Below are 25,645 nucleotides of genomic sequence, written 5' to 3'. Positions count from 1 at the left end.
TAACTCTTCTGTCTTCCAGCGAAGTGAGGTTTAATTCCCGTAGTCTCTCCTCGTAGCTCATACCTCTCAGCTCGGGTACTAGTCTGGTGGCAAACCTTTGAACTTTTTCCAGTTTAGTCTTATCCTTGACTAGATATGGACTCCATGCTGGGGCTGCATACTCCAGGATTGGCCTGACATATGTGGTATACAAAGTTCTGAATGATTCTTTACACAAATTTCTGAATGCCGTTCGTATGTTGGCCAGCCTGGCATATGCCGCTGATGTTATCCGCTTGATATGTGCTGCAGGAGACAGGTCTGGCGTGATATCAACCCCCAAGTCTTTTTCCTTCTCTGACTCCTGAAGAATTTCCTCTCCCAGATGATACCTTGTATCTGGCCTCCTGCTCCCTACACCTATCTTCATTACATTACATTTGGTTGGGTTAAACTCTAACAACCATTTGTTCGACCATTCCTTCAGCTTGTCTAGGTCTTCTTGAAGCCTCAAACAGTCCTCTTCTGTTTTAATCCTTCTCATAATTTTAGCATCGTCCGCAAACATTGAGAGAAATGAATCGATACCCTCCGGGAGATCATTTACATATATCAGAAACAAGATAGGACCGAGTGCAGAGCCCTGTGGGACTCCACTGGTGACTTCACGCCAATCGGAGGTCTCACCCCTCACCGTAACTCTCTGCTTCCTATTGCTTAGATACTCCCTTATCCACTGGAGCACCTTACCAGCTACACCTGCCTGTCTCTCCAGCTTATGTACCAGCCTCTTATGCGGTACTGTGTCAAAGGCTTTCCGACAATCCAAGAAAATGCAGTCCGCCCAGCCCTCTCTTTCTTGCTTAATCTGTGTCACCTGATCGTAAAATTCTATCAAACCTGTAAGGCAAGATTTACCCTCCCTGAATCCATGTTGGCGATTTGTCACGAAGTCCCTTCTCTCCAGATGTGTTACCAGTGGTTGTGTGTGTGGTGGTTGGTGTGTGTGGTGGTTGGTGTGTGTGGTGGTTGTGAGTGTGGTGGTTGTGTTTGTGGTGGTTGGTGTGTGTGGTGGTTGTGAGTGTGGTGGTTGTGTTTGTGGTGGTTGTGTGTGTGGTGGTTGTGAGAGTGTGGTGGTTGTGTGTGTGGTGGTTGGTGTGTGTGGTGGTTGGTGTGTGTGGTGGTTGTGTGTGTGGTGGTTGTGTGTGTGTGGTGGTTGTGTGTGATTGGTGGTTGTGTGTTGTGGTTGTGTGTGTGTGATGGTTGTGTGTGTGTGATGGTTGTGTGTGTGTGGTGGTTGTGTGTGTGTGTGGTGGTTGTGTGTGTGTGTGGTGGTTGTGTGTGTGGTGGTGGTTGTGTGTGTGGTGGTGGTTGTGTGTGTGGTGGTGGTTGTGTGTGTGTGGCGGTTGTGTTTGTGATGGTTGTGTGTGTGGTGGTTGTGTGTGTGATGGTTGTGTGTGTGTGATTGTTGTGTGTGTAGTGGTTGTGTGTGTGTGGGGGTTGTGAGTGTGATGGTTGTGTGTGTGGTGGTTGTGAGTGTGGTGGTTGTGTGTGTGTGGTGGTTGTGTGTGTTATGGTTGTGTGTGTGGTGGTTGTGAGTGTGGTGGTTGTGAGTGTGATGGTTGTGTGTGTGGTGGTTGTGAGTGTGGTGGTTGTGTGTGTGTGGTGGTTGTGTGTGTGTGGTGGTTGTGTGTGTGTGGGGGTTGTGTTTGTGATTGTTGTGTGTGTGGTGGTTGTGTGTGTGATGGTTGTGTGTGTGATTGTTGTGTGTGTAGTGGTTGTGTGTGTGGTGGTTGTGTGTGTGATGGTTGTGTGTGTGATGGTTGTGAGTGTGGTGGTTGTGAGTGTGGTGGTTGTGTGTGTGTGGTGGTTGTGAGTGTGGTGGTTGTGAGTGTGGTGGTTGTGAGTGTGACGATTGTGTGTGTGGTGGTTGTGAATGTGATGGTTGTGTGTGTGGTGGTTGTGTGTGTGGTGGTTGTGAGTGTGGTGGTTGTGTGTGTGGTGGTTGTGAGAGTGTAGTGGTTGTGTGTGTGGTGGTTGTGTGTGTGTGGTGGTTGTGTGTGATTGGTGGTTGTGTGTTGTGGTTGTGTGTGTGATGGTTGTGTGTGTGGTGGTTGTGAGTGTGATGGTTGTGTGTGGTGGTTGTGTGTGTGGTGGTTGTGTGTGTGGTGGTTGTGAGTGTGGTGGTTGTGAGTGTGACGATTGTGTGTGTGGTGGTTGTGAATGTGATGGTTGTGTGTGTGGTGGTTGTGTGTGTGGTGGTTGTGAGTGTGGTGGTTGTGTGTGTGGTGGTTGTGTGTGTGGTGGTTGTGAGAGTGTAGTGGTTGTGTGTGTGGTGGTTGTGTGTGTGTGGTGGTTGTGTGTGATTGGTGGTTGTGTGTGTGGTGGTTGTGTGTGTGTGATGGTTGTGTGTGTGGTGGTTGTGAGTGTGGTGGTTGTGAGTGTGATGGTTGTGTGTGTGGTGGTTGTGAGTGTGATGGTTGTGTGTGGTGGTTGTGTGTGTGGTGGTTGTGTGTGTGGTGGTTGTGTGTGTGGTGGTTGTGAGTGTGGTGGTTGTGTGTGTGGTGGTTGTGTGTGTGGTGGTTGTGTGTGTGTGGTGGTTGTGTGTGTGGTGGTGGTTGTGTGTGTGTGGCGGTTGTGTGTGTGATGGTTGTGTGTGTGTGATGGTTGTGTGTGTGTGATTGTTGTGTGTGTAGTGGTTGTGTGTGTGTGGGGGTTGTGAGTGTGATGGTTGTGTGTGTGGTGGTTGTGAGTGTGGTGGTTGTGTGTGTGTGGTGGTTGTGTGTGTGATGGTTGTGTGTGTGGTGGTTGTGAGTGTGGTGGTTGTGAGTGTGATGGTTGTGTGTGTGGTGGTTGTGAGTGTGGTGGTTGTGTGTGTGTGGTGGTTGTGTGTGTGTGGTGGTTGTGTGTGTGTGGTGGTTGTGTGTGTGTGGTGGTTGTGTGTGTGTGGTGGTTGTGTGTGTGGGGGGGTTGTGTTTGTGATGGTTGTGTGTGTGATTGTTGTGTGTGTGGTGGTTGTGTGTGTGATGGTTGTGTGTGTGGTGGTTGTGAGTGTGGTGGTTGTGAGTGTGGTGGTTGTGAGTGTGGTGGTTGTGTGTGTGTGGTGGTTGTGAGTGTGATGGTTGTGTGTGGTGGCTGTGAGTGTGATGGTTGTGTGTGGTGGTTGTGAGTGTGATGGTTGTGTGTGTGGTTGTTGTGAGTGTGATGGTTGTGTGTGTGGTGGTTGTGTGTGTGGTGGTTGTGTGTGTGGTGGTTGTGTGTGTGGTGGTTGTGAGTGAGATGGTTGTGTGTGTTTGGTGGTTGTGAGTGTGGTGGTTGTGTGTGGTGGTTGAGAGTGTGTGGTGGTTATGGGTGTGGTGGTTGTGAGTGTGTTGGTTGTGTGTGTGTGGTGGTTGTGTGTGTGGTGGTTGTGTGTGTGGTGGTTGTGAGTGTGGTGGTGGTGTGTGGTGGTTGTGTGTGTGATGGTGGTGTGTGTGGTGGTTGAGTGTGGTGGTTGTGTGTGGTGGTTGTGTGTGTGGTGGTTGTGAGTGTGGTGGTTGTGTGTGTGGTGGTTGTGAGTGAGATGGTTGTGTGTGAGATGGTTGTGTGTGGTGGTTGGGTGTGTGTGATGGTTGTGTGTGTGGTGGTTGTGTGTGTGGTGGTTGTGTGTGTGGTGGTTGTGTGTGTGGTGGTTGTGTGTGTGGTGGTTGTGAGTGAGATGGTTGTGTGTGTGGTGGTTGTGGGTGTGTTGGTTGTGAGTGTGGTGGTTGTGTGTGTGTGATGGTTGTGTGTGTGGTGGTTGTGAGTGAGATGGTTGTGTGTGGTGGTTGTGTGTGTGTGGTGGTTGTGTGTGTGGTGGTTGTGTGTGTGGTGGTTATGAGTGAGATGGTTGTGTGTGGTGGTTGTGTGTGTGTGGTGGTTGTGTGTGAGGTGGTTGTGAGTGTGGTGGTTGTGAGTGTGGTGGTTGTGAGTGTGGTGGTTGTGAGTGTGGTGGTTGTGTGTGTGGTGGTTGTGAGTGTGGTGGTTGTGTGTGTGGTGGTTGTGAGTGTGGTGGTTGTGAGTGTGGTGGTTGTGAGTGTGGTGGTTGTGAGTGTGGTGGTTGTGAGTGTGGTGGTTGTGTGTGTGGTGGTTGTGAGTGTGGTGGTTGTGTGTGTGGTGGTTGTGAGTGTGGTGGTTGTGCGTGTGGTGGTTGTGCGTGTGGTGGTTGTGCGTGTGGTGGTTGTGCGTGTGGTGGTTGTGCGTGTGGTGGTTGTGAGTGTGGTGGTTGTGTGTGTGGTGGTTGTGTGTGTGGTGGTTGTGTGTGTGGTGGTTGTGAGTGTGGTGGTTGTGTGTGGTGGTTGTGAGTGTGGTGGTTGTGAGTGTGGTGGTTGTGAGTGTGGTGGTTGTGAGTGTGGTGGTTGTGAGTGTGGTGGTTGTGAGTGTGGTGGTTGTGAGTGTGGTGGTTGTGTGTGTGGTGGTTGTGAGTGTGGTGGTTGTGTGTGTGGTGGTTGTGAGTGTGGTGGTTGTGAGTGTGGTGGTTGTGAGTGTGGTGGTTGTGAGTGTGGTGGTTGTGAGTGTGGTGGTTGTGAGTGTGGTGGTTGTGAGTGTGGTGGTTGTGAGTGTGGTGGTTGTGAGTGAGATGGTTGTGTGTGGTGGTTGTGTGTGTGTGTGTGGTGCTTGTGTGAGTGTGGTGGTTGTGAGTGTGGTTGAAGTAGAGGTTGTGGTGTGTGTACTCACCTAATTGTACTTCCGGGGCTTGAGCTCCGGCTCATTGTTCCCACCTCTCAGCTTTTAATCAACTGATGTACAGGTTCCTGAGCCTATTGGGCACTGTCATATCTACATTATAAACTGTGGATGGAGTCAGCCTCCACCACATCACTTCCTAATGTATTCCATACACCAACTATTCTGATGATGAAAAATTCTTTCTAATGTCTCTGTGGGTCATTTGGGTACAATGTTTCCTCCTGTGTCCCCTTGTTTGAACACCACCCGTGTTAGGCTGTCTGTCGTTATTAATTCCTCTTAGAATTTTGTATGTTGTAATCATGTCTCCCCCAACTCTTCTGTCTTCCAACAACATGGGGGTTTAATTCATGTAGCCTTTGCTTGTAACTCATACTTCGTAGTACTGGAACTAGTCTGGTGGTACAGTATACCTTTGAACCTTCTCCAACTTCGACTTGTGCTTGACTAGGTATGGACTCCATGCTGGAGCTGCATACTCCAGGATTGGTATGACATATGTGGTATACAAGGTTTTAAACGATTCCTTAAACAAATTTATAAAGGCAGTTCAGATATTCGACAGTCTTGCATATGCCACTGATGATAACCTTTTGATGTGGGCTTCAGGAGACAGGTTCGGTGTAACATCAACTCCCAGATCCTTCTCTCTGTCCGTTTCTTGGAGGATTTCATCTCCTATTTGTTACCGTGAGTCTGGCCTCCTGCTCCCTACACCTAGCTTCATTACTTTACATTTACTTGAGCTAAACTCTAGTAGCCATTTGTTGGACCATACTTCCAGTTTGTCCAGGTCATCGTGGAGCATTTTGCTGTCTTCCTCTGTCTTAATCCTGCTCATAATTGTCGCATCATCAGCAAACATTAAGAGGAATGAGTCTAATCCCTCTGGAAGATCCTTTACATATATGAGAAACAGGATAGGTTCAAAAAGTGATCCTTGTGGGACTCCACAGGTGACATCTCACCACTTTGACATCTCAGCCCTCACAGTGACTCGCTGTCTTCTGTTGCCTAGGTACTCCTTTATCCACTGGAGTACCTTCCCTGTCACTGCTGCTTGCTTCTCTAGTTGATGTGTTAGTCTCTTATGGGTAGTGTGATGTGCTGGTTGTGGGAGTGGTGACTGATAATGGTGCTGACACTGTCCACAGGTGATAATGGTGCTGACACTGTCCACAGGTGATAATGGTGCTGACACTGTCCACAGGTGATAATGGTGCTGACACTGTCCACAGGTGATAATGGTGTTGACACTGTCCACAGGTGATAATGGTGCTGACACTCTCCACAGGTGATAATGGTGCTGACACTGTCCACAGGTGATAATGGTGCTGACACTGTCCACAGGTGATAATGGTGCTGACACTGTCCACAGGTGATAATGGTGCTGACACTGTCCACAGGTGATAATGGTGCTGACACTGTCCACAGGTGATAATGGTGCTGACACTGTCCACAGGTGATAATGGTGCTGACGCTGTCCTCAGGTGATAATGGTGCTGACTGTCAATGGTGCTGACACTGTCCACAGCTGATAATGGTGCTGACACTGTCCACAGGTGATAATGGTGCTGACACTGTCCACAGGTGATAATGGTGCTGACACTGTCCACAGGTGATAATGGTGCTGACACTGTCCACAGGTGATAATGGTGCTGACACTCTCCACAGGTGATAATGGTGCTGACACTCTCCACAGGTGATAATGGTGCTGACACTGTCCACAGGTGATAATGGTGCTGACACTCTCCACAGGTGATAATGGTGCTGACACTCTCCACAGGTGATAATGGTGCTGACACTGTCCACAGGTGATAATGGTGCTGACACTGTCCACAGGTGATAATGGGCCTGACACTGTCCACAGGTGATAATGGTGCTGACACTGTCCACAGGTGATAATGGTGCTGACACTGTCCACAGGTGATAATGGTGCTGACACTGTCCACAGGTGATAATGGTGCTGACACTGTCCACAGGTGATAATGGTGCTGACACTGTCCACAGGTGATAATGGTGCTGACACTAACCACAGGTGATAATGGGGTTGACACTGACCACAGGTGATAATGGGGCTGACACTGTCCACAGGTGATAATGGTGCTGACACTGTCAACAGGTGATAATGGTGCTGACACTGTCCACAGGTGATAATGGTGCTGACACTGTCCACAGGTGATAATGGTGCTGACACTGTCCACAGGTGATAATGGTGCTGACACTGTCCACAGGTGATAATGGTGCTGACACTGACCACAGGTGATAATGGGGTTGACACTGATCACAGGTGATAATGGGGCTGACACTGTCAACAGGTGATAATGGTGCTGACACTGTCCACAGGTGATAATGGTGCTGACACTGTCCACAGGTGATAATGGTGCTGACACTGTCCACAGGTGATAATGGTGCTGACACTGTCCACAGGTGATAATGGTGCTGACACTGACCACAGGTGATAATGGGGTTGACACTGATCACAGCGGATAATGGGGCTGACATTGTCCACAGGTTGAGGACCTCCGCAGGATGAGTGAGCCCGTCAAGAGCCTGGTGGAGGCTGGCCGGGTGGTGGCCGTCAAGAGCCTGGTGGAGGCTGGCCGGGTGGTGGCCGTCAAGAGCCTGGTGGAGGCTGGCCGGGTGGTGGCCGTCAAGAGCCTGGTGGAGGCTGGCCGGGTGGTGGCCGTCCAGGAAGACCAAGATGGCCGCCGCTCCGCCAGGATAACTCTACAAGACGGACAGCTGTACCTCCACCCACTCCTGCGTCAGCCCACGCCCGCCCACGCCCACACCCTCCAGGTTACTTTATTACACCCACTAGTCTTACTGACATTACTGACTTACTGAGTTGTGATAACTAATATGATAACATTTTGTTATACAGTTACCAGCATGATTTATATCATCTTGTGCAGGAGAGTGATGTTGTGGGCGTGCTGGACCCCTCCTGCACCCTGGCGTTCCTTGACCTCGGGTGGGCGGGGTCAACAAGAGGGCGGGTCACCATCCGGCTGACCCCTGACACACCGCTGGCCAGACAGTTTGTGTTGTTGTGTACGGGCCAGCGGGGCCACACCTTCCGCAACACTAAACTGTTGGGGGTGGGGTACAAGGGTCACCCGGGGGAGTGTGTGGTGGGCGGAGACTACGAGAGTAATGATGGTCAGGGAGGAGCCCGACTGTTGCCTGACCTCCGGGGGCAGTACCGGGAGTCACGCCAGGCAGGAGCTGTGTGGTCCTGGTGGCGGTGGCCGGGGGGTCCCACGAGTGCCCAGTTCAACATCACCACCAGGGACCTCCAGGCTGGTCACCAGCGGTCAGGTGTCTTCGGTGATGTGGTGAGCGGCCTGGATGTGGTGAGGGCCGCAGTCAACCACAGTGACATTAGGGAGGTGACTGTGGTGGACTGTGGTGTTGTGCTGCCACTCTAGTTCACTGTACCACCACCATCACTACTGTGGTGTTGTGCAGTCACTCCAGTTCACTGTACCATCACCATCACTACTGTGGTGTTGTGCTGCCACTCTAGTTCACTGTACCATCACTACTGTGGTGTTGTGCTGCCACTCTAGTTCACTGTACCATCACTACTGTGGTGTTGTGCTGCCACTCTAGTTCACTGTACCATCACCATCACTACTGTGGTGTTGTGCTGCCACTCTAGTTCACTGTACCATCACCATCACTACTGTGGTGTTGTGCTGCCACTCTAGTTCACTGTACCATCACCATCACTACTGTGGTGTTGTGCTGCCACTCTAGTTCACTGTACCATCACCATCACTACTGTGGTGTTGTGCTGCCACTCTAGTTCACTGTACCACCACCATCACTACTGTGGTGTTGTGCTGCCACTCTAATTCACTGTACCATCACTACTGTGGTGTTGTGCTGCCACTCTAGTTCACTGTACCATCACTACTGTGGTGTTGTGCTGTCACTCTAGTTCACTATACCACCACCATCACTACTGTGGTGTTGTGCTGCCACTCTTGTTCACTGTACCATCACTACTGTGGTGTGCTGCCACTCTAGTTCACTGTACCATCACCATCACTACTGTGGTGTTGTGCTGCCACTCTGGTTCACTGTACCATCACCATCACTACTGTGGTGTTGTGCTGCCACTCTAGTTCACTGTACCATCACTACTGTGGTGTTGTGCTGCCACTCTAGTTCACTGTACCATCACTACTGTGGTGTTGTGCTGCCACTCTAGTTCACTGTACCATCACTACTGTGGTGTTGTGCTGCCACTCTAGTTCACTGTACCACCACTATTGTGGTGTTGTGCTGCCACTCTAGTTCACTGTACCATCACCACCACTATTGTGGTGTTGTGCTGCCACTCTAGTTCACTGTACCACCACCATCACTACTGTGGTGTTGTGCTGCCACTCTTGTTCACTGTACCATCACTACTGTGGTGTGCTGCCACTCAAGTTCACTGTACCATCACCACCACTACTGTGGTGTTGTGCTGCCACTCTAGTTCACTGTACCATCACCATAACTACTGTGGTGTTGTACTGCCACTCTAGTTCACTGTACCACCACTACTGTGGTGTTGTGCTCTCACTCTAGTTCACTGCACCACCACCATCACTACTGTGGTGTTGTGCTGCCACTCTAGTTCACTGTACCACCACCATCACTACTGTGGTGTTGTGCTGCCACTCTAGTTCACTGTACCATCACCATCACTACTGTGGTGTTGTGCTGCCACTCTAGTTCACTGTACCGTCACCATCACTACTGTGGTGTTGTGCTGCCACTCTAGTTCACTGTACCATCACCATCACTACTGTGGTGTTGTGCTGCCACTCTAGTTCACTGTACCATCACCATCACTACTGTGGTGTTGTGCTGCCACTCTAGTTCACTGTACCATCACCATCACTGCTGTGGTGTTGTGCTGCCACTCTAGTTCACTGTACCATCACTACTGTGGTGTTGTGCTGCCACTCTAGTTCACTGTACCATCACCATCACTACTGTGGTGTTGTGCTGCCACTCTAGTTCACTGTACCATCACCATCACTACTGTGGTGTTGTGCTGCCACTCTAGTTCACTGTACCATCACCATCACTACTGTGGTGTTGTGCTGCCACTCTAGTTCACTGTACCATCACCATCACTGCTGTGGTGTTGTGCTGCCACTCTAGTTCACTGTACCATCACTACTGTGGTGTTGTGCTGCCACTCTAGTTCACTGTACCATCACCATCACTACTGTGGTGTTGTGCTGCCACTCTAGTTCACTGTACCATCACCATCACTACTGTGGTGTTGTGCTGTCACTCTAGTTCGCTGTACCATCACCATCACTACTGTGGTGTTGTGCTGCCACTCTAGTTCACTGTACCATCACCATCACTACTGTGGTGTTGTGCTGCCACTCTAGTTCACTGTACCATCACCATCACTACTGTCGTGTTGTGCTGCCACTCTAGTTCACTGTACCATCACCATCACTACTGTGGTGTTGTGCTGCCACTCTAGTTCACTGTACCACCACCATCACTACCGTGATGTTGTGCTGCCACTCTAGTTCACTGTACCATCACTACTGTAGTGTTGTGCTGCCACTCTAGTTCACTGTACCATCACCATCACTACTGTGGTGTTGTGCTGCCACTCTAGTTCACTGTACCACCACCATCGCTACTGTGGTGTTGTGCTGCCACTCTAGTTCACTGTACCATCACTACTGTAGTGTTGTGCTGCCACTCTAGTTCACTGTACCATCACTACTGTGGTGTTGTGCTGCCACTCTAGTTCACTGTACCATCACTACTGTGGTGTTGTGCTGCCACTCTAGTTCACTGTACCATCACTACTGTAGTGTTGTGCTGCCACTCTAGTTCACTGTACCATCACCATAACTACTGTGGTGTTGTGCTGCCACTCTAGTTCACTGTACCATCACCATCACTACTGTGGTGTTGTGCTGCCACTCTAGTTCACTGTACCACCACCATCACTACTGTGGTGTTGTGCTGCCACTCTAGTTCACTGTACCATCACTACTGTGGTGTTGTGCTGCCACTCTAGTTCACTGTACCATCACTACTGTGGTGTTGTGCTGCCACTCTAGTTCACTGTACCATCACTACTGTGGTGTTGTGCTGCCACTCTAGTTCACTGTACCATCACCATCACTACTGTGGTGTTGTGCTGCCACTCTAGTTCACTGTACCACCACCATCACTACCGTGATGTTGTGCTGCCACTCTAGTTCACTGTACCATCACTACTGTAGTGTTGTGCTGCCACTCTAGTTCACTGTACCATCACCATCACTACTGTGGTGTTGTGCTGCCGCTCTAGTTCACTGTACCATCACTACTGTAGTGTTGTGCTGCCACTCTAGTTCACTGTACCATCACCATCACTACTGTGGTGTTGTGCTGCCACTCTAGTTCACTGTACCACCACCATCACTACTGTGGTGTTGTGCTGCCACTGTAGTTCACTGTACCATCACTACTGTAGTGTTGTGCTGCCACTCTAGTTCACTGTACCATCACTATCGCTACTGTGGTGTTGTGCTGCCACTCTAGTTCACCGTAGCATCACTATCACTACTGTGGTGTTGTGCTGCCACTCTAGTTCACTGTACCATCACTACTGTGGTGTTGTGCTGCCACTCTATTTCACTGTACCATCACTACTGTAGTGTTGTGCTGCCACTCTAGTTCACTGTACCATCACCATCACTACTGTGGTGTTGTGCTGCCACTCTAGTTCACTGTACCATCACCATCACTACTGTGGTGTTGTGCTGCCACTCTAGTTCACTGTAGCATCACTATCACTACTGTGGTGTTGTGCTGCCACTCTAGTTCACTGTACCATCACTACTGTGGTGTTGTGCTGCCACTCTAGTTCACTGTACCATCACTACTGTGGTGTTGTGCTGCCACTCTAGTTCACTGTACCATCACCATCACTACTGTGGTGTTGTGCTGCCACTCTAGTTCACTGTACCATAACCCATCACCATCACTCCTGCATCACTATAGACTGTGGGTTTTGATGACAATGTAATTCAAGTACAACCTTTATCACTATATTACCATAACTTCACTATCTTTGGTGTTTAACTATCATACGTGACTATCACTGCTGTATCACCATCATTTGCTCTCTCACAGTACTGTCACCTATCATTGCTATATCACTATCACCTCACTATAACATCTATATCACCATCACCTCAGGTCCCACACCTGGGATAATGTACTGACCATGTTGAGTAACTGATTGTTGGTGTCACTATATGACAGCTGTTGTCACTGTTTTATTACCAACAGCTCACTATCACTTTCACTGCTTCACCAACATCATCTCACTTTCACTGCTTTATCACCTCACACTGATATATTTCCTCCTTACTTTCACTAATATATCACTATCATTGCTACATCACCACTACTGCACCATCACTGCTATATTTCCTTCACCTCACTATCACTGCTATATCACCATCACCTCACTATCACTGCTATATCAGCACATCACACTATCACTGATATATCACATCACCTCACTATCACTGTTATATCACTATCACTTCTATATCAGCATCGCCTCACTATCACTATATCACCACCTCACTATCACTGCTATATAACCATCACCTCACTATCACTGCTATATCACCACATCACATTATCACTGCTATATCACCACATCAAACTATCACTGCTATATCACTATCACTTCTATATCACCATCACCTCACTATCACTGCTATATCACCACCTCTATCACTTCTATATCACCATCACCTCACTACCACTTCTATATCACTATCACTTGCTGTATCACCTTCACCTCACTATCAGTGCTATATCACCATCACCGTACCATCACTATCACTGCTATATCACCATCACCTCACTATCACTGCTATATCATCACCTCACTATCACTGTTATATCACCATCACCTCACTATCACTAATATATCACCATCACCTCACTATCTGCTATATCACCATCACCTCACTATCACTAATATATCACCTCACTACCACTGCTATATCACCATCACCTCACTATCACTGCTATATCACCATCACTTCACTATCACTGCTATATCACCATCACCTCACTATCACTGCTATATCACCATACCTCACTATCACTTGCTATATCACCATAACTTGCTATATCACCATCACCTGCTAATTCACCATCACCTGTTACATCAACTTCACCTCACTATCACTGCTATATCACCATCACTGGTATATCACCATCACCTCACTATCACTGTTATATCACCATCACTGGTATATCACCTTCACCTCACTATCACTGCTATATCACCATCACTGGTATATCACCATCACCTCACTATCACTGCTATATCACCATCACTGGTACATCACCTTCACCTCACTATCACTGGTATATCACCATCACTGGTATATCACCTTCACCTCACTATCACTGGTATATCACCATCACTGGTATATCACCTTCACCTCACTATCACTGGTATATCACCTTCACCTCACTATCACTGGTATATCACCATCACTGGTATATCACTATCACTGGTATATCACCTTCACCTCACTATCACTGCTATATCACCATCACTGGTATATCACCATCACCTCACTATCACTTGCTATATCACCATCATCTGCTATATCACCATCACTGGTATATCAGCTTCACCTCACTATCACTGCTATATCACCATTACTGGTATATCACCTTCACCTCACTATCACTGCTATATCACCATCACTGGTATATCACCTTCACCTCACTATCACTGCTATATCACCATCACTTGTACATCACCATCTCCTCACTATCACTGCTATATCACCATCACTGGTATATCACCTTCACCTCACTATCACTGCTATATCACCATCACTGGTATATCACCTTCACCTCACTATCACTGGTATATCACCTTCACCTCACTATCACTGCTATATCACCATCACTGGTACATCACCTTCACCTCACTATCACTGGTATATCACCATCACTGGTATATCACCTTCACCTCACTATCACTGGTATATCACCATCACTGGTATATCACCTTCACCTCACTATCACTGGTATATCACCTTCACCTCACTATCACTGGTATATCACCATCACTGGTATATCACTATCACTGGTATATCACCTTCACCTCACTATCACTGCTATATCACCATCACTGGTATATCACCATCACCTCACTATCACTTGCTATATCACCATCATCTGCTATATCACCATCACTGGTATATCAGCTTCACCTCACTATCACTGCTATATCACCATTACTGGTATATCACCTTCACCTCACTATCACTGCTATATCACCATCACTGGTATATCACCTTCACCTCACTATCACTGCTATATCACCATCACTTGTACATCACCATCTCCTCACTATCACTGCTATATCACCATCACTGGTATATCACCTTCACCTCACTATCACTGCTATATCACCATCACTGGTATATCACCTTCACCTCACCATCACTGCTATATCACCATCACTGGTATATCACCTTCACCTCACCATCACTGCTATATCACCATCACTTGTACATCACCATCTCCTCACTATCACTCAGGTCCCACACATGGGGTCAAACACTAAGCTAAGTAACAAAACTTAGCTGTGGATAAGCTGCCATGTATATATTTTACACCAGAATATAACAATGTAATATAATATATATTATTTCATTATCCATAGTGTTACTCTACAGTTGTAAATTGGTCGGTGCTTGTTAGTCTGTAAATAATATTACTGCTAAACACTACTAATAATTATGTGTTTAAATCACGAAAATTTACTCATGATGAAAAATTTGTTTCAATAATTACCCCTGGAATCATTCCATGGTTTAGATATGTTGATGATATTTTGTGTATATGGCCTACAGATGTAAACACAGACGAATTTGTAGCTAAACTTAATGATCAAGTCACCTCTAGAAAATTGACTATGGAGACTGAAATTGGTAAATGTTTGCCATTCTTAGATATACTTATTCATAGGGAAGATTGTTCACTAAAGTTTAGTTTTTACAGGAAGTCTACGAATAATTTATCTTATTCATTATTTCTCAGGACAGATACAATGTGAAAAAATCTATTTTTTCCTCTATGTATCTCAAGAGCTCTTCGGGTTGTTAGTCCAGAATTCTTTGATGAAGAGTTTAAGAATATTGATTCTATTGGTCTCAAGCTTTGTTATCCACTGAGTTTTTTGGAAGTTTGCCGTAGCAAAGCACGTCGTACATATTATAATAATATATGCAGTGAGAAAATTCCCCCAAAGAATGTGTTGTGTTTACCATATTTTTCTGGGTTTGAAAATATTGTCAAGGCCTTGAAACTTTTTGATATACATGTATTGTTTAATTACAAAAATACTGTTAGAAAACTATTAGCTAGAAACAGTCCTCGTAGTGATAATTGTATCATATATAAAATACCTTGTAAAGATTATAATAGGTTCTATGTTGGGCAAACATCTTAAGATTTGAAATGTAGAATGTCGCAACATAAATACTCTGTAAGACATGGCTAATTGTCTAATGCGTTGTTTGTTCATTTGTCAGAAAATTCCCACAAAATTGATTGGGAGATGGCTTCTTCATTAACGAATTGTAAAAGCGCTTTCAATAGGAACATAACTGAATCTGCTTTAATACAGATTACAAAATTATGCAACTTGAACATTAGCAGTGGTTTGTATAATTTAGATCCATTTTTGATTGATCAGTTAAAGGGCATTTTTAGTAGGATCATTGATACACATTTGTCTCACTAATACTATGTTAATATCCACTATTTTATTAATATCAATGTATGGGCCTATTGGCCCATAGGATACAGCCCCCTATTTACATCCACCCTTTCCCAGTCATATGTTTATCATTGTACCTCACTTCACTTCACCTCGCTCCTGCCTATATATATGTCCAAATCTATGTACATGTAACTCACCCTTCTAAAGATGTATTATTAAATACGAAAGTACTTAAGGAAATTCCTGTTTCAATTCTTCCTTCGTGGTCTGACACTGTCACTACTAATAATTATGTTAATTGTAATAGTTATGGCAATTATGTTTTGTAACTGTTTGTTAACAGTTTCCACTGACTGTTGTCATACTGGTCCATGGTGTGTTGTGATATTACCATACTGGTCCATAGTGTGTTGTGATATTACCATACTGGTCCATAGTGTGTTGTGATATTACCATACTGGTCCATGGTGTGTTGTGATATTACCATACTGGTCCATGGTGTGTTGTGATATTACCATACTGGTCCATGGTGTGTTGTGATATTACCATACTGGTCCATAGTGTGTTGTGATATTACCATACTGGTCCATAGTGTGTTGTGATATTACCATACTGGTCCATGGTGTGTTGTGATATTACCATACTGGTCCATGGTGTGTTGTTATATTACCATACTGGTCCATGGTGTGTTGTGATATTACCATACTGGTCCATAGTGTGTTGTGATATTACCATACTGGTCCATGGTGTTGTGATATTACCATACTGGTCCATGGTGTGTTGTGATATTACCATACTGGTCCATGGTGTGTTGTTATATTACCATACTGGTCCATGGTGTGTTGTGATATTACCATACTGGTCCATAGTGTGTTGTGATATTACCATACTGGTCCATGGTGTTGTGATATTACCATACTGGTCCATAGTGTGTTGTGATATTACCATACTGGTCCATAGTGTGTTGTGATATTACCATACTGGTCCATGGTGTTGTGATATTACCATACTGGTCCATAGTGTGTTGTGATATTACCATACTGGTCCATAGTGTGTTGTGATATTACCATACTGGTCCATAGTGTGTTGTGATATTAACATACTGGTCCATGGTGTGTTGTGATATTACCATACTGGTCATACAAATACAGGTTTGGATAACTTTTAGGTTATCCAAACCTGTATTTGTATGTTTTCTCCATGTTCTTAACATATCCTCCCAAATGTCCATTCCATATTTTTCACCTGTTTCTCCATATTTTCCATTTTCTACCAATGTTCACAGCATGTTCTCTGCCAGTTCAAATCATATTTTTGCATTCTCTTTCATGTTTTCTATGTTCTTTGTCATATTCTCAATGTTCTCAGCAAGTTCTTCACTGGGTTCATGTCATTCTCATTCATGCTCTCTGTGTACTTTCTCATGTTCCCCGTATGTTCACTGTGTCCACCGCATTCTCTTACATGATCTTTAAAATCAAATGTACAATTATTTCTTCCATTCAGTAACTAGTTCTTTGTCAAATATTATCAACAGCAACATTACTAATTCTTAACAAGTTAATACAAAGTAACTTTGTAGTAACTCATCACCTTTATTTTCAAAAACTATGTCCATGTATTTTTGCTTAACAATTTATTATTTGTTACCAGCACTGTTTGTAAACAAATCTTCACTTTATACAGTAACAAATTTACCAAGATAAACTTGTTCTTTTTAACTAAAAGTTTTTGTCAATCAACTAAAAAAATAATCACATTCGTCATTTCTTAACTAAATTATTCGTCAATCAACTAAAAATAGTCACATTCATCATCTTTTCTTGTCATTTCTTAACTAAAATTATTTGTCAATCAACTAAAAATAGTCAGGATTAGCCTCGTTCAACACTGTTCTTAACTAAAATAACCTTTCTCTTAGCTAAAAAAAGTCAGAGAAAACTTTCCAACACTGATCATAATTTCTTTATCCATCGTCATTCAACTAACAATAGCCACGTTCATCATTTCTTAACTAAAATTATTCGTTAATTAACTAAAAATAAACAAATACGTCGTCTTTACATCCGTTCTTAACTAAAATAACTCTTCCCCTTAACTAAAAATAGTCAAATGTAACTTCTTTAAACACTTTTGTAACTAACAATATACTTCATGGAGTAAGAAAAATAGTCAAAGACACTCTTCGAGACATCAGTAACAAGCTCAAAGACTCAAGTGCCTCAAAGGCATTCTCTAAACGTCTTTGTTAATCACAATTATTCTCTAACACACCTTCGTTCATCAAAGTTGTTCTCTAATTCATCTCATCAAAATTATTTTCTAAGTCACCTTAGTTCATCAAAGAAACTTTCTAAGACATCTTCGTTCATCAAAGTTATTCTCTAAGACATCAAAAACTATTCTCAGACCCATCAAAGATATTCTCAGAGACATCAAATATAATCTCAAAGATATTAATGTTATCCTCTAAGTCGGAGGGGAACCCCCAGAAATGGGCAGAGTTTCTTTCACCCTGATGCACCTGTTCGTCTAGCAGTAAATAGGTACCTGGAAGTTAGACAGACAACTGTGTGGGATAAGTCTCCCAGCAGGAATTTATTTATTTGTTTAATTATTTTATTAAATTACTAGCTGTACCCGGCCACGCGTTGCTGAGTCACAGCAACCTTCCCCTGTCTCCCAGTCCTCCCCACCATTCTCCCCTCCCCCGTCCCCTCGTCCTCCCAACTATTCCTCACTCCCTCGTCCCTTTTTCCTCCCCTTCATCCTCCACTCTACCATCCCCTCGTCCTCCTATCCATTCCCCATTCCACCATCCCCTCGTCCTCCCTACCATTCTCCCCTCCCCCGTCCCCTCGTCCTTCCCACCATCCCCCACTCCGTCGTCTGATGATCAAATGATCTGATGTTCCCATCAGAAAATTGGGAACATCAAATGATCTGGGCCTGGATTCACGAAGAAGTTACACAAACACTTAGGAACCTGTACATCTTTTCTCAATCTTTAGCAGCTTTGTTTACAATTATTTTACAGTTAATGAGCTACGAAGCACCAGGAGGCTGTTTATAACAATAACAACAGTTGATTGGCAAGTTTTCATGTTTGTAAACTGTTTAATACATGTAACCAAAGCCATCAAAGATTGAGGAATGATGTACACGTTCGTAAGTACTTGCGTAACTGCTTTGTGAATCTGGCCCCAGATGTTCCCATCACTGAAATATAAGAAAAAACAGTTCACAAAACGAAATGAAAAATAATGAAAAAATAAAAAAGATAAAGTACAGTATATTCACGAAATGAATGATATGGTAAACAACACAGCTCAATTCCAAGGCAATGTCACACAAAATAATTCAGTCAAAATTAAAATAAATCGAAATTTATGAAAATTCAATTTATCAATGAAATCGGAAACATTGAAATGGAATCGTAACATATTTAGTATAGCATGTGTTGGTCTTATGTGCAACATAGAGCGCTGTTTTTCAAACACGCATGTTTTTACCTGTTACAGGGGTGGCATCTACATAGTAGGTATATAAAAACACGCGCCTATTCGAATGCAACGTTGTGTCAAAATTTCAAAGCCATCGGTAAAGAGGTTTCGAAGATTTGCCTCACATGAAAAACACAGTTTCTCAGAAAAAGCATGTTTTTTTACTGTCACAGACGTGACATGTATATAGTATGTATATAAAAACCTGCTCGGATGCAAGTGGAACGTTGGGTGAAAATTTCAAAGCAATCAGTGAAGAAATTTCGGAGATTAGCAGTTAAGCACAAACGAACATTTCCATTTTTGTTTATATTGATTTTTAGCTTATTAAGGATTTGTTCTCTAATTTAAGCAGACTGATACTTGAGTGGACTGTATGACTTAAAAGTTGTCTTGCTAGTGGCCTGACGGCTGAGTGGACAGCGCTCGGGATTTGTAGTCCTAATGTTCCGTGTTCGATCCCTAGTGGAGTCAGAAACAAATGGGCAGAGTTTCTTTCACCCTGATGCTACTGTTCATCTAGCAGTAAATAGGTACCTGGGAGTTAGAAAGCTGCTTCCTGGGGGTGTGTAACAAAAAGCAGGCCTGGTCGAGGACCGGGCCGCAGTGACGATAAGTCCCGAAATCATGTCAAGATAACTTCAACAAGATAAGTTAGGAACTTCCCTCACAACCTGAGGGAGTTTATTTATTAATATCTTAATGGTGATTAACCATTGTAATGGTGATTAACCATTGTAATGGTGATTAACCATTGTAATGGTGATTAACCATTGTAATGGTGATTAACCATTGTAATGGTCATTAACCATTGTAATGGTGATTAACCATTGTAATGGTCATTAACCATTGTAATGGTCATTAACCATTGTAATGGTGATTACCATTGTAATGGTCATTAACCATTGTAATGGTGATTACCATTGTAATGGTCATTAACCATTGTAATGGTGATTAACCATTGTAATGGTGATTAACCATTGTAATGGTGATTAACCATTGTAATGGTGATTAACCATTGTAAAGGTGATTAACCATTGTAATGGTGATTACCATTGTAATGGTGATTAACCATTGTAATGGTGATTACCATTGTAATGGTGATTACCATTGTAATGGTGATTAACCATTGTAATGGTGATTAACCATTGTAATGGTGATTACCATTGTAATGGTGATTACCATTGTAATGGTGATTAACCATTGTAATGGTGATTAACCATTGTAATGGTGATTAACCATTGTAATGGTGATTAACCATTGTAATGGTCATTAACCATTGTAATGGTGATTAACCATTGTAATGGTGATTAACCATTGTAATGGTGATTAACCATTGTAATGGTGATTAACCATTGTAATGGTGATTAACCATTGTAATGGTGATTAACCATTGTAATGGTGATTAACCATTGTAATGGTGATTAACCATTGTAATGGTGATTAACCATTGTAATGGTGATTAACCATTGTAATGGTGATTAACCATTGTAATGGTGATTAACCATTGTAATGGTGATTAACCATTGTAATGGTGATTAACCATTGTAATGGTCATTAACCATTGTAATGGTCATTAACCATTGTAATGGTCATTAACCATTGTAATGGTCATTAACCATTGTAATGGTCATTAACCATTGTAATGGTGATTAACAATTGTAATGGTGATTAACCTTTGTAATGGTGATTAACCATTGTAATGGTGATTAACAATTGTAATGGTGATTAACCTTTGTAATGGTGATTAACCATTGTAATGGTCATTAACCATTGTAATGGTGATTAACCATTGTAATGGTCATTAACCATTGTAATGGTCATTAACCATTGTAATGGTCATTAACCATTGTAATGGGTATTAACCATTGTAGATTACCCATTGTAATGGTTAATGTGCCATGGGTAATTAATATAAGGTTATAAGGTTAATTAATATAATATAGAGTTTCCTGGTAACCGTCACTGGACACGGCTCTGTCATGTGAGGTGGAGCTCCTAGGTCAGGCTTTATGGTCACTGGACACGGCTCTGTCATGTGAGGTGGAGCTCCTAGGTCAGGCTTTATGGTCACTGGACACGGCTCTCTCATGTGAGGTGGAGCTCCTAGGTCAGGCTTTATGGTCACTGGACACGGCTCTGTCATGTGAGGTGGAGCTCCTAGGTCAGGCTTTATGGTCACTGGACACGGCTCTGTCATGTGAGGTGGAGCTCCTAGGTCAGGCTTTATGGTCACTGGACACGGCTCTGTCATGTGAGGTGGAGCTCCTAGGTCAGGCTTTATGGTCACTGGACACGGCTCTGTCATGTGAGGTGGAGCTCCTAGGTCAGGCTTTATGGTCACTGGACACGGCTCTCTCATGTGAGGTGGAGCTCCTAGGTCAGGCTTTATGGTCACTGGACACGGCTCTCTCATGTGAGGTGGAGCTCCTAGGTCAGGCTTTATGGTCACTGGACACGGCTCTCTCATGTGAGGTGGAGCTCCTAGGTCAGGCTTTATGGTCACTGGACACGGCTCTCTCATGTGAGGTGGAGCTCCTAGGTCAGGCTTTATGGTCACTGGACACGGCTCTCTCATGTGAGGAGGAGCTCCTAGGTCAGGCTTTATGGTCACTGGACACGGCTCTGTCATGTGAGGTGGAGCTCCTAGGTCAGGCTTTATGGTCACTGGACACGGCTCTGTCATGTGAGGTGGAGCTCCTAGGTCAGGCTTTATGGTCACTGGACACGGCTCTGTCATGTGAGGTGGAGCTCCTAGGTCAGGCTTTATGGTCACTGGACACGGCTCTGTCATGTGAGGTGGAGCTCCTAGGTCAGGCTTTATGGTCACTGGACACGGCTCTCTCATGTGAGGTGGAGCTCCTAGGTCAGGCTTTATGGTCACTGGACACGGCTCTCTCATGTGAGGTGGAGCTCCTAGGTCAGGCTTTATGGTCACTGGACACGGCTCTCTCATGTGAGGTGGAGCTCCTAGGTCAGGCTTTATGGTCACTGGACACGGCTCTCTCATGTGAGGTGGAGCTCCTAGGTCAGGCTTTATGGTCACTGGACACGGCTCTGTCATGTGAGGTGGAGCTCCTAGGTCAGGCTTTATGGTCACTGGACACGGCTCTGTCATGTGAGGTGGAGCTCCTAGGTCAGGCTTTATGGTCACTGGACACGGCTCTGTCATGTGAGGTGGAGCTCCTAGGTCAGGCTTTATGGTCACTGGACACGGCTCTGTCATGTGAGGTGGAGCTCCTAGGTCAGGCTTTATGGTCACTGGACACGGCTCTCTCATGTGAGGTGGAGCTCCTAGGTCAGGCTTTATGGTCACTGGACACGGCTCTCTCATGTGAGGTGGAGCTCCTAGGTCAGGCTTTATGGTCACTGGACACGGCTCTCTCATGTGAGGTGGAGCTCCTAGGTCAGGCTTTATGGTCACTGGACACGGCTCTGTCATGTGAGGTGGAGCTCCTAGGTCAGGCTTTATGGTCACTGGACACGGCTCTCTCATGTGAGGTGGAGCTCCTAGGTCAGGCTTTATGGCCTCGTGGTATACCCCGTGTTGCATGGGGTATACCCCGTATTGCATGGGGTATACCCCGTGTTACATGTGGTATACCCGTGTTATATGGGGTATACCCCGTGTTGCATGGGGTATACCCCGTGTTGCACATGGTATACCCCGTGTTACACATGGTATACCCCGTGTTGCACGTGGTATACCCCGTGTTGCACGTGGTATACCCCGTGTTGCACGTGGTATATCCCGTGTTGCACGTGGTATACCCCGTGTTGCATGAGCTATACCCCGTGTTATACCTCGTGTTGCACGTGGTATACCCCGTGTTGCATGGGGTATACCCCGTGTTGCACATGGTATACCCCGTGTTACACATGGTATACCCCGTGTTGCACATGGTATACCTCGTGTTGCACATGGTATACCCCTGTGTTGCACATGGTATACCCCGTGTTGCACGTGGTATACCTCGTGTTACACGTGGTATACCCCGTGTTGCACATGGTATACCCCGTGTTGCACGTGGTATACCTCGTGTTACACGTGGTATACCCCGTGTTGCACGTGGTATACCTCGTGTTACACGTGGTATACCCCGTGTTGCACAAGGTATACCCCGTGTTGCACGTGGTATACCCCGTGTTGCACGTGGTATTCCCCGTGTTGCGCGTGGTATACCCCGTGTTGCACGAGGTATACCCCGTGTTATACCTCAGGAATTACATAATACAAACATATGATCAGCAATATGACCATACAACACTAAACTGCTACAAGCCGGTAGCTCTCCACTATCATATCCTGGCTTCACCAACTGTCCATATCAAGTGGCTGCACAACTCTTGGCTTACCACTTACTACTCTTTCACTGCTTGGAGCTGAGATACCTCAAACATCTACATAAGTATCCCACAACAAAAGAATATATTAATCTCTCACTTTACACTGCGTCTTACATGCCAATAACCATTCAAGCACTTGCCCTTATACAATCATGTGTCCACAATGAACCTCTGTTCTGCTCCTAGAAGCTCCTTAATCATTGCCTATATCTGGATCCTCCAAAATATCAGGAAAGGCACTTGTGGAGTTCTCCCAATCTGCTGCACTCCTCACTATGGAGTTCTGCTCTACCACAGAGTTCAGCACACACTTCTTCTCCAGCCTCGAAGTTCCTCCATTAACTTCTTCTCCAACCTCAATGTTCCTTCATGTACTTCTTCCCAGACACACCGCGCCCTCCAACAGTGTAGGGTACTCCCCCATCCTCGACGAGTCCAAGCTGGGAACATGTCTTGACATGCCAATAACCATTCAAGCACTTCCCCTTATAAATACTAACTTAACTTACCTAACCTAACCTAACCTACCTAACCTTACTAACTTAAGTAGTAAGTCATAAGGTTAACTTTCCTAACCTTACTCACTTACATAATGTAACCTATCCTAACCTAACCTTACTAACTTAACTTTACTTACATATCCTAATGTAACTTGACTTACCTGTACTAGCCTATTCTAATGTAACTTAGTTAAACTTACCTATCCTGACAGTACCCAACTTACATAACTTAGCCAACTTAACTGAACTTAGCCTACCTTAATTAACATAACTTACACAACTTAACTTTGCTTACCTAACCTAACTTTCTCTCTCCTACATAATGTAACTTAACCTAAGAATCATCTTATTCTCTCTGAAACATAATTTTTTCATTTATTTTCCCAGAAATTCATACAACTCTTGACAAAAACACGAGCAACCTTACACCAACTTTATCAATAATCCTTTATATACAACCTCTCTCTCACCCCCCCCCCCCCAACCACCACCACCACCACTACTCCCTACTACTAAGAGGTTGTGTTGGTGGTGGTGGTGGAAGCCAGATGTGGCCACACCCCAGGCACCATGCTGGGAGGCCATATGTGTACACACCCCAGGCACCATGCTGGGAGGCCAGATGTGGCCACACCCCAGGCACCATGCTGGGAGGCCATATGTGTACACACCCCAGGCACCATGCTGGGAGGCCAGATGTGGCCACACCCCAGGCACCATGCTGGGAAGCCAGTTGTGGCCACACCCCAGGCACCATGCTGGGAGGCCAGATGTGGACACACCCAGGCACCATGCTGGGAGGCCAGATGTGAACACACCCAGACACCATGCTGGGAGGCCAGATGTGGACACACCCCAGGCACCATGCTGGGAGGCCAGATGTGGACACACCCAGGCACCATGCTGGGAGGCCAGATGTGGACACACCCAGGCACAATGCTGGGAGGCCAGATGTGGACACACCCAGGCACCATGCTGGGAGGCCAGATGTGGACACACCCAGGCACAATGCTGGGAGGCCAGATGTGGACACACCCAGGCACCATGCTGGGAGGCCAGATGTGGACACCCCCAGGCACCATGCTGGGAGGCCAGATGTGGACACACCCAGGCACCATGCTGGGAGGCCAGATGTGGACACACCCAGGCACCATGCAGGGAGGCCAGATGTGGACACACCCCAGGCACCATGCTGGGAGGCCAGATGTGGACACACCCAGGCACCATGCTGGGAGGCCAGATGTGGACACACCCAGGCACCATGCTGGGAGGCCAGATGTGGACACACCCAGGCACCATGCTGGGAGGCCAGATGTGGACACACCCCAGGCACCATGCTGGGAGGCCAGATGTGGACACACCCAGGCTCCATGCTGGGAGGCCAGATGTGGACACACCCAGGCACCATGCTGGGAGGCCAGATGTGGACACACCCAGGCACCATGCTGGGAGGCCAGATGTGGACACACCCAGGCACAATGCTGGGAGGCCAGATGTTGACACACCCAGGCACCATGCTGGGAGGCCAGATGTGGAATGAGCAATCCGAAAGAAGAGAGGCGAGACCAACCGCCTAAGATCCCGTAGTACAGGAGAAGTATGAAAACCGCAGTGGTTTTCCCTCTCCAATGAGAGGGGAAAACTAATATATATATATATATATATTATTAAATATGACCGAAAAAGTAAGATTAATAATTCTAACACGAATTTTCTCAATCTTTCGTACATTACGCTTCACTGTTGGAGGTAAATCAAAAATCACTTCTCCAAAATTCATTTTTATTTCTAGTCTGACGCGACACGGG

At 45.6% G+C, this 25,645-nt stretch overlaps 1 protein-coding gene across 1 annotated transcript in view; it reads left to right on the top strand.

Annotated features, from left to right (window-relative positions):
• Positions 1 to 12,333, top strand: part of LOC138364622 (uncharacterized) — a 157,266-nt gene extending 144,933 nt beyond the window's left edge. Inside the window, exons 5-6 of the mRNA XM_069324573.1 lie at positions 7,201 to 7,488; positions 7,605 to 12,333. Coding sequence (XP_069180674.1) covers positions 7,201 to 7,488; positions 7,605 to 8,120 — 804 coding nt within the window. The 3' untranslated portion in view covers positions 8,121 to 12,333. The remainder of the gene's footprint in view (positions 1 to 7,200; positions 7,489 to 7,604) is intronic.
• Positions 12,334 to 25,645: the final 13,312 nt, after the last annotated feature.

The sequence above is a fragment of the Procambarus clarkii genome, chromosome 14 (genome assembly GCF_040958095.1).
Source record: "Procambarus clarkii isolate CNS0578487 chromosome 14, FALCON_Pclarkii_2.0, whole genome shotgun sequence".
In the NCBI taxonomy this organism is placed as follows: domain Eukaryota; kingdom Metazoa; phylum Arthropoda; class Malacostraca; order Decapoda; family Cambaridae; genus Procambarus; species Procambarus clarkii.
This window is presented reverse-complemented; position numbering and strand designations above follow the sequence as displayed.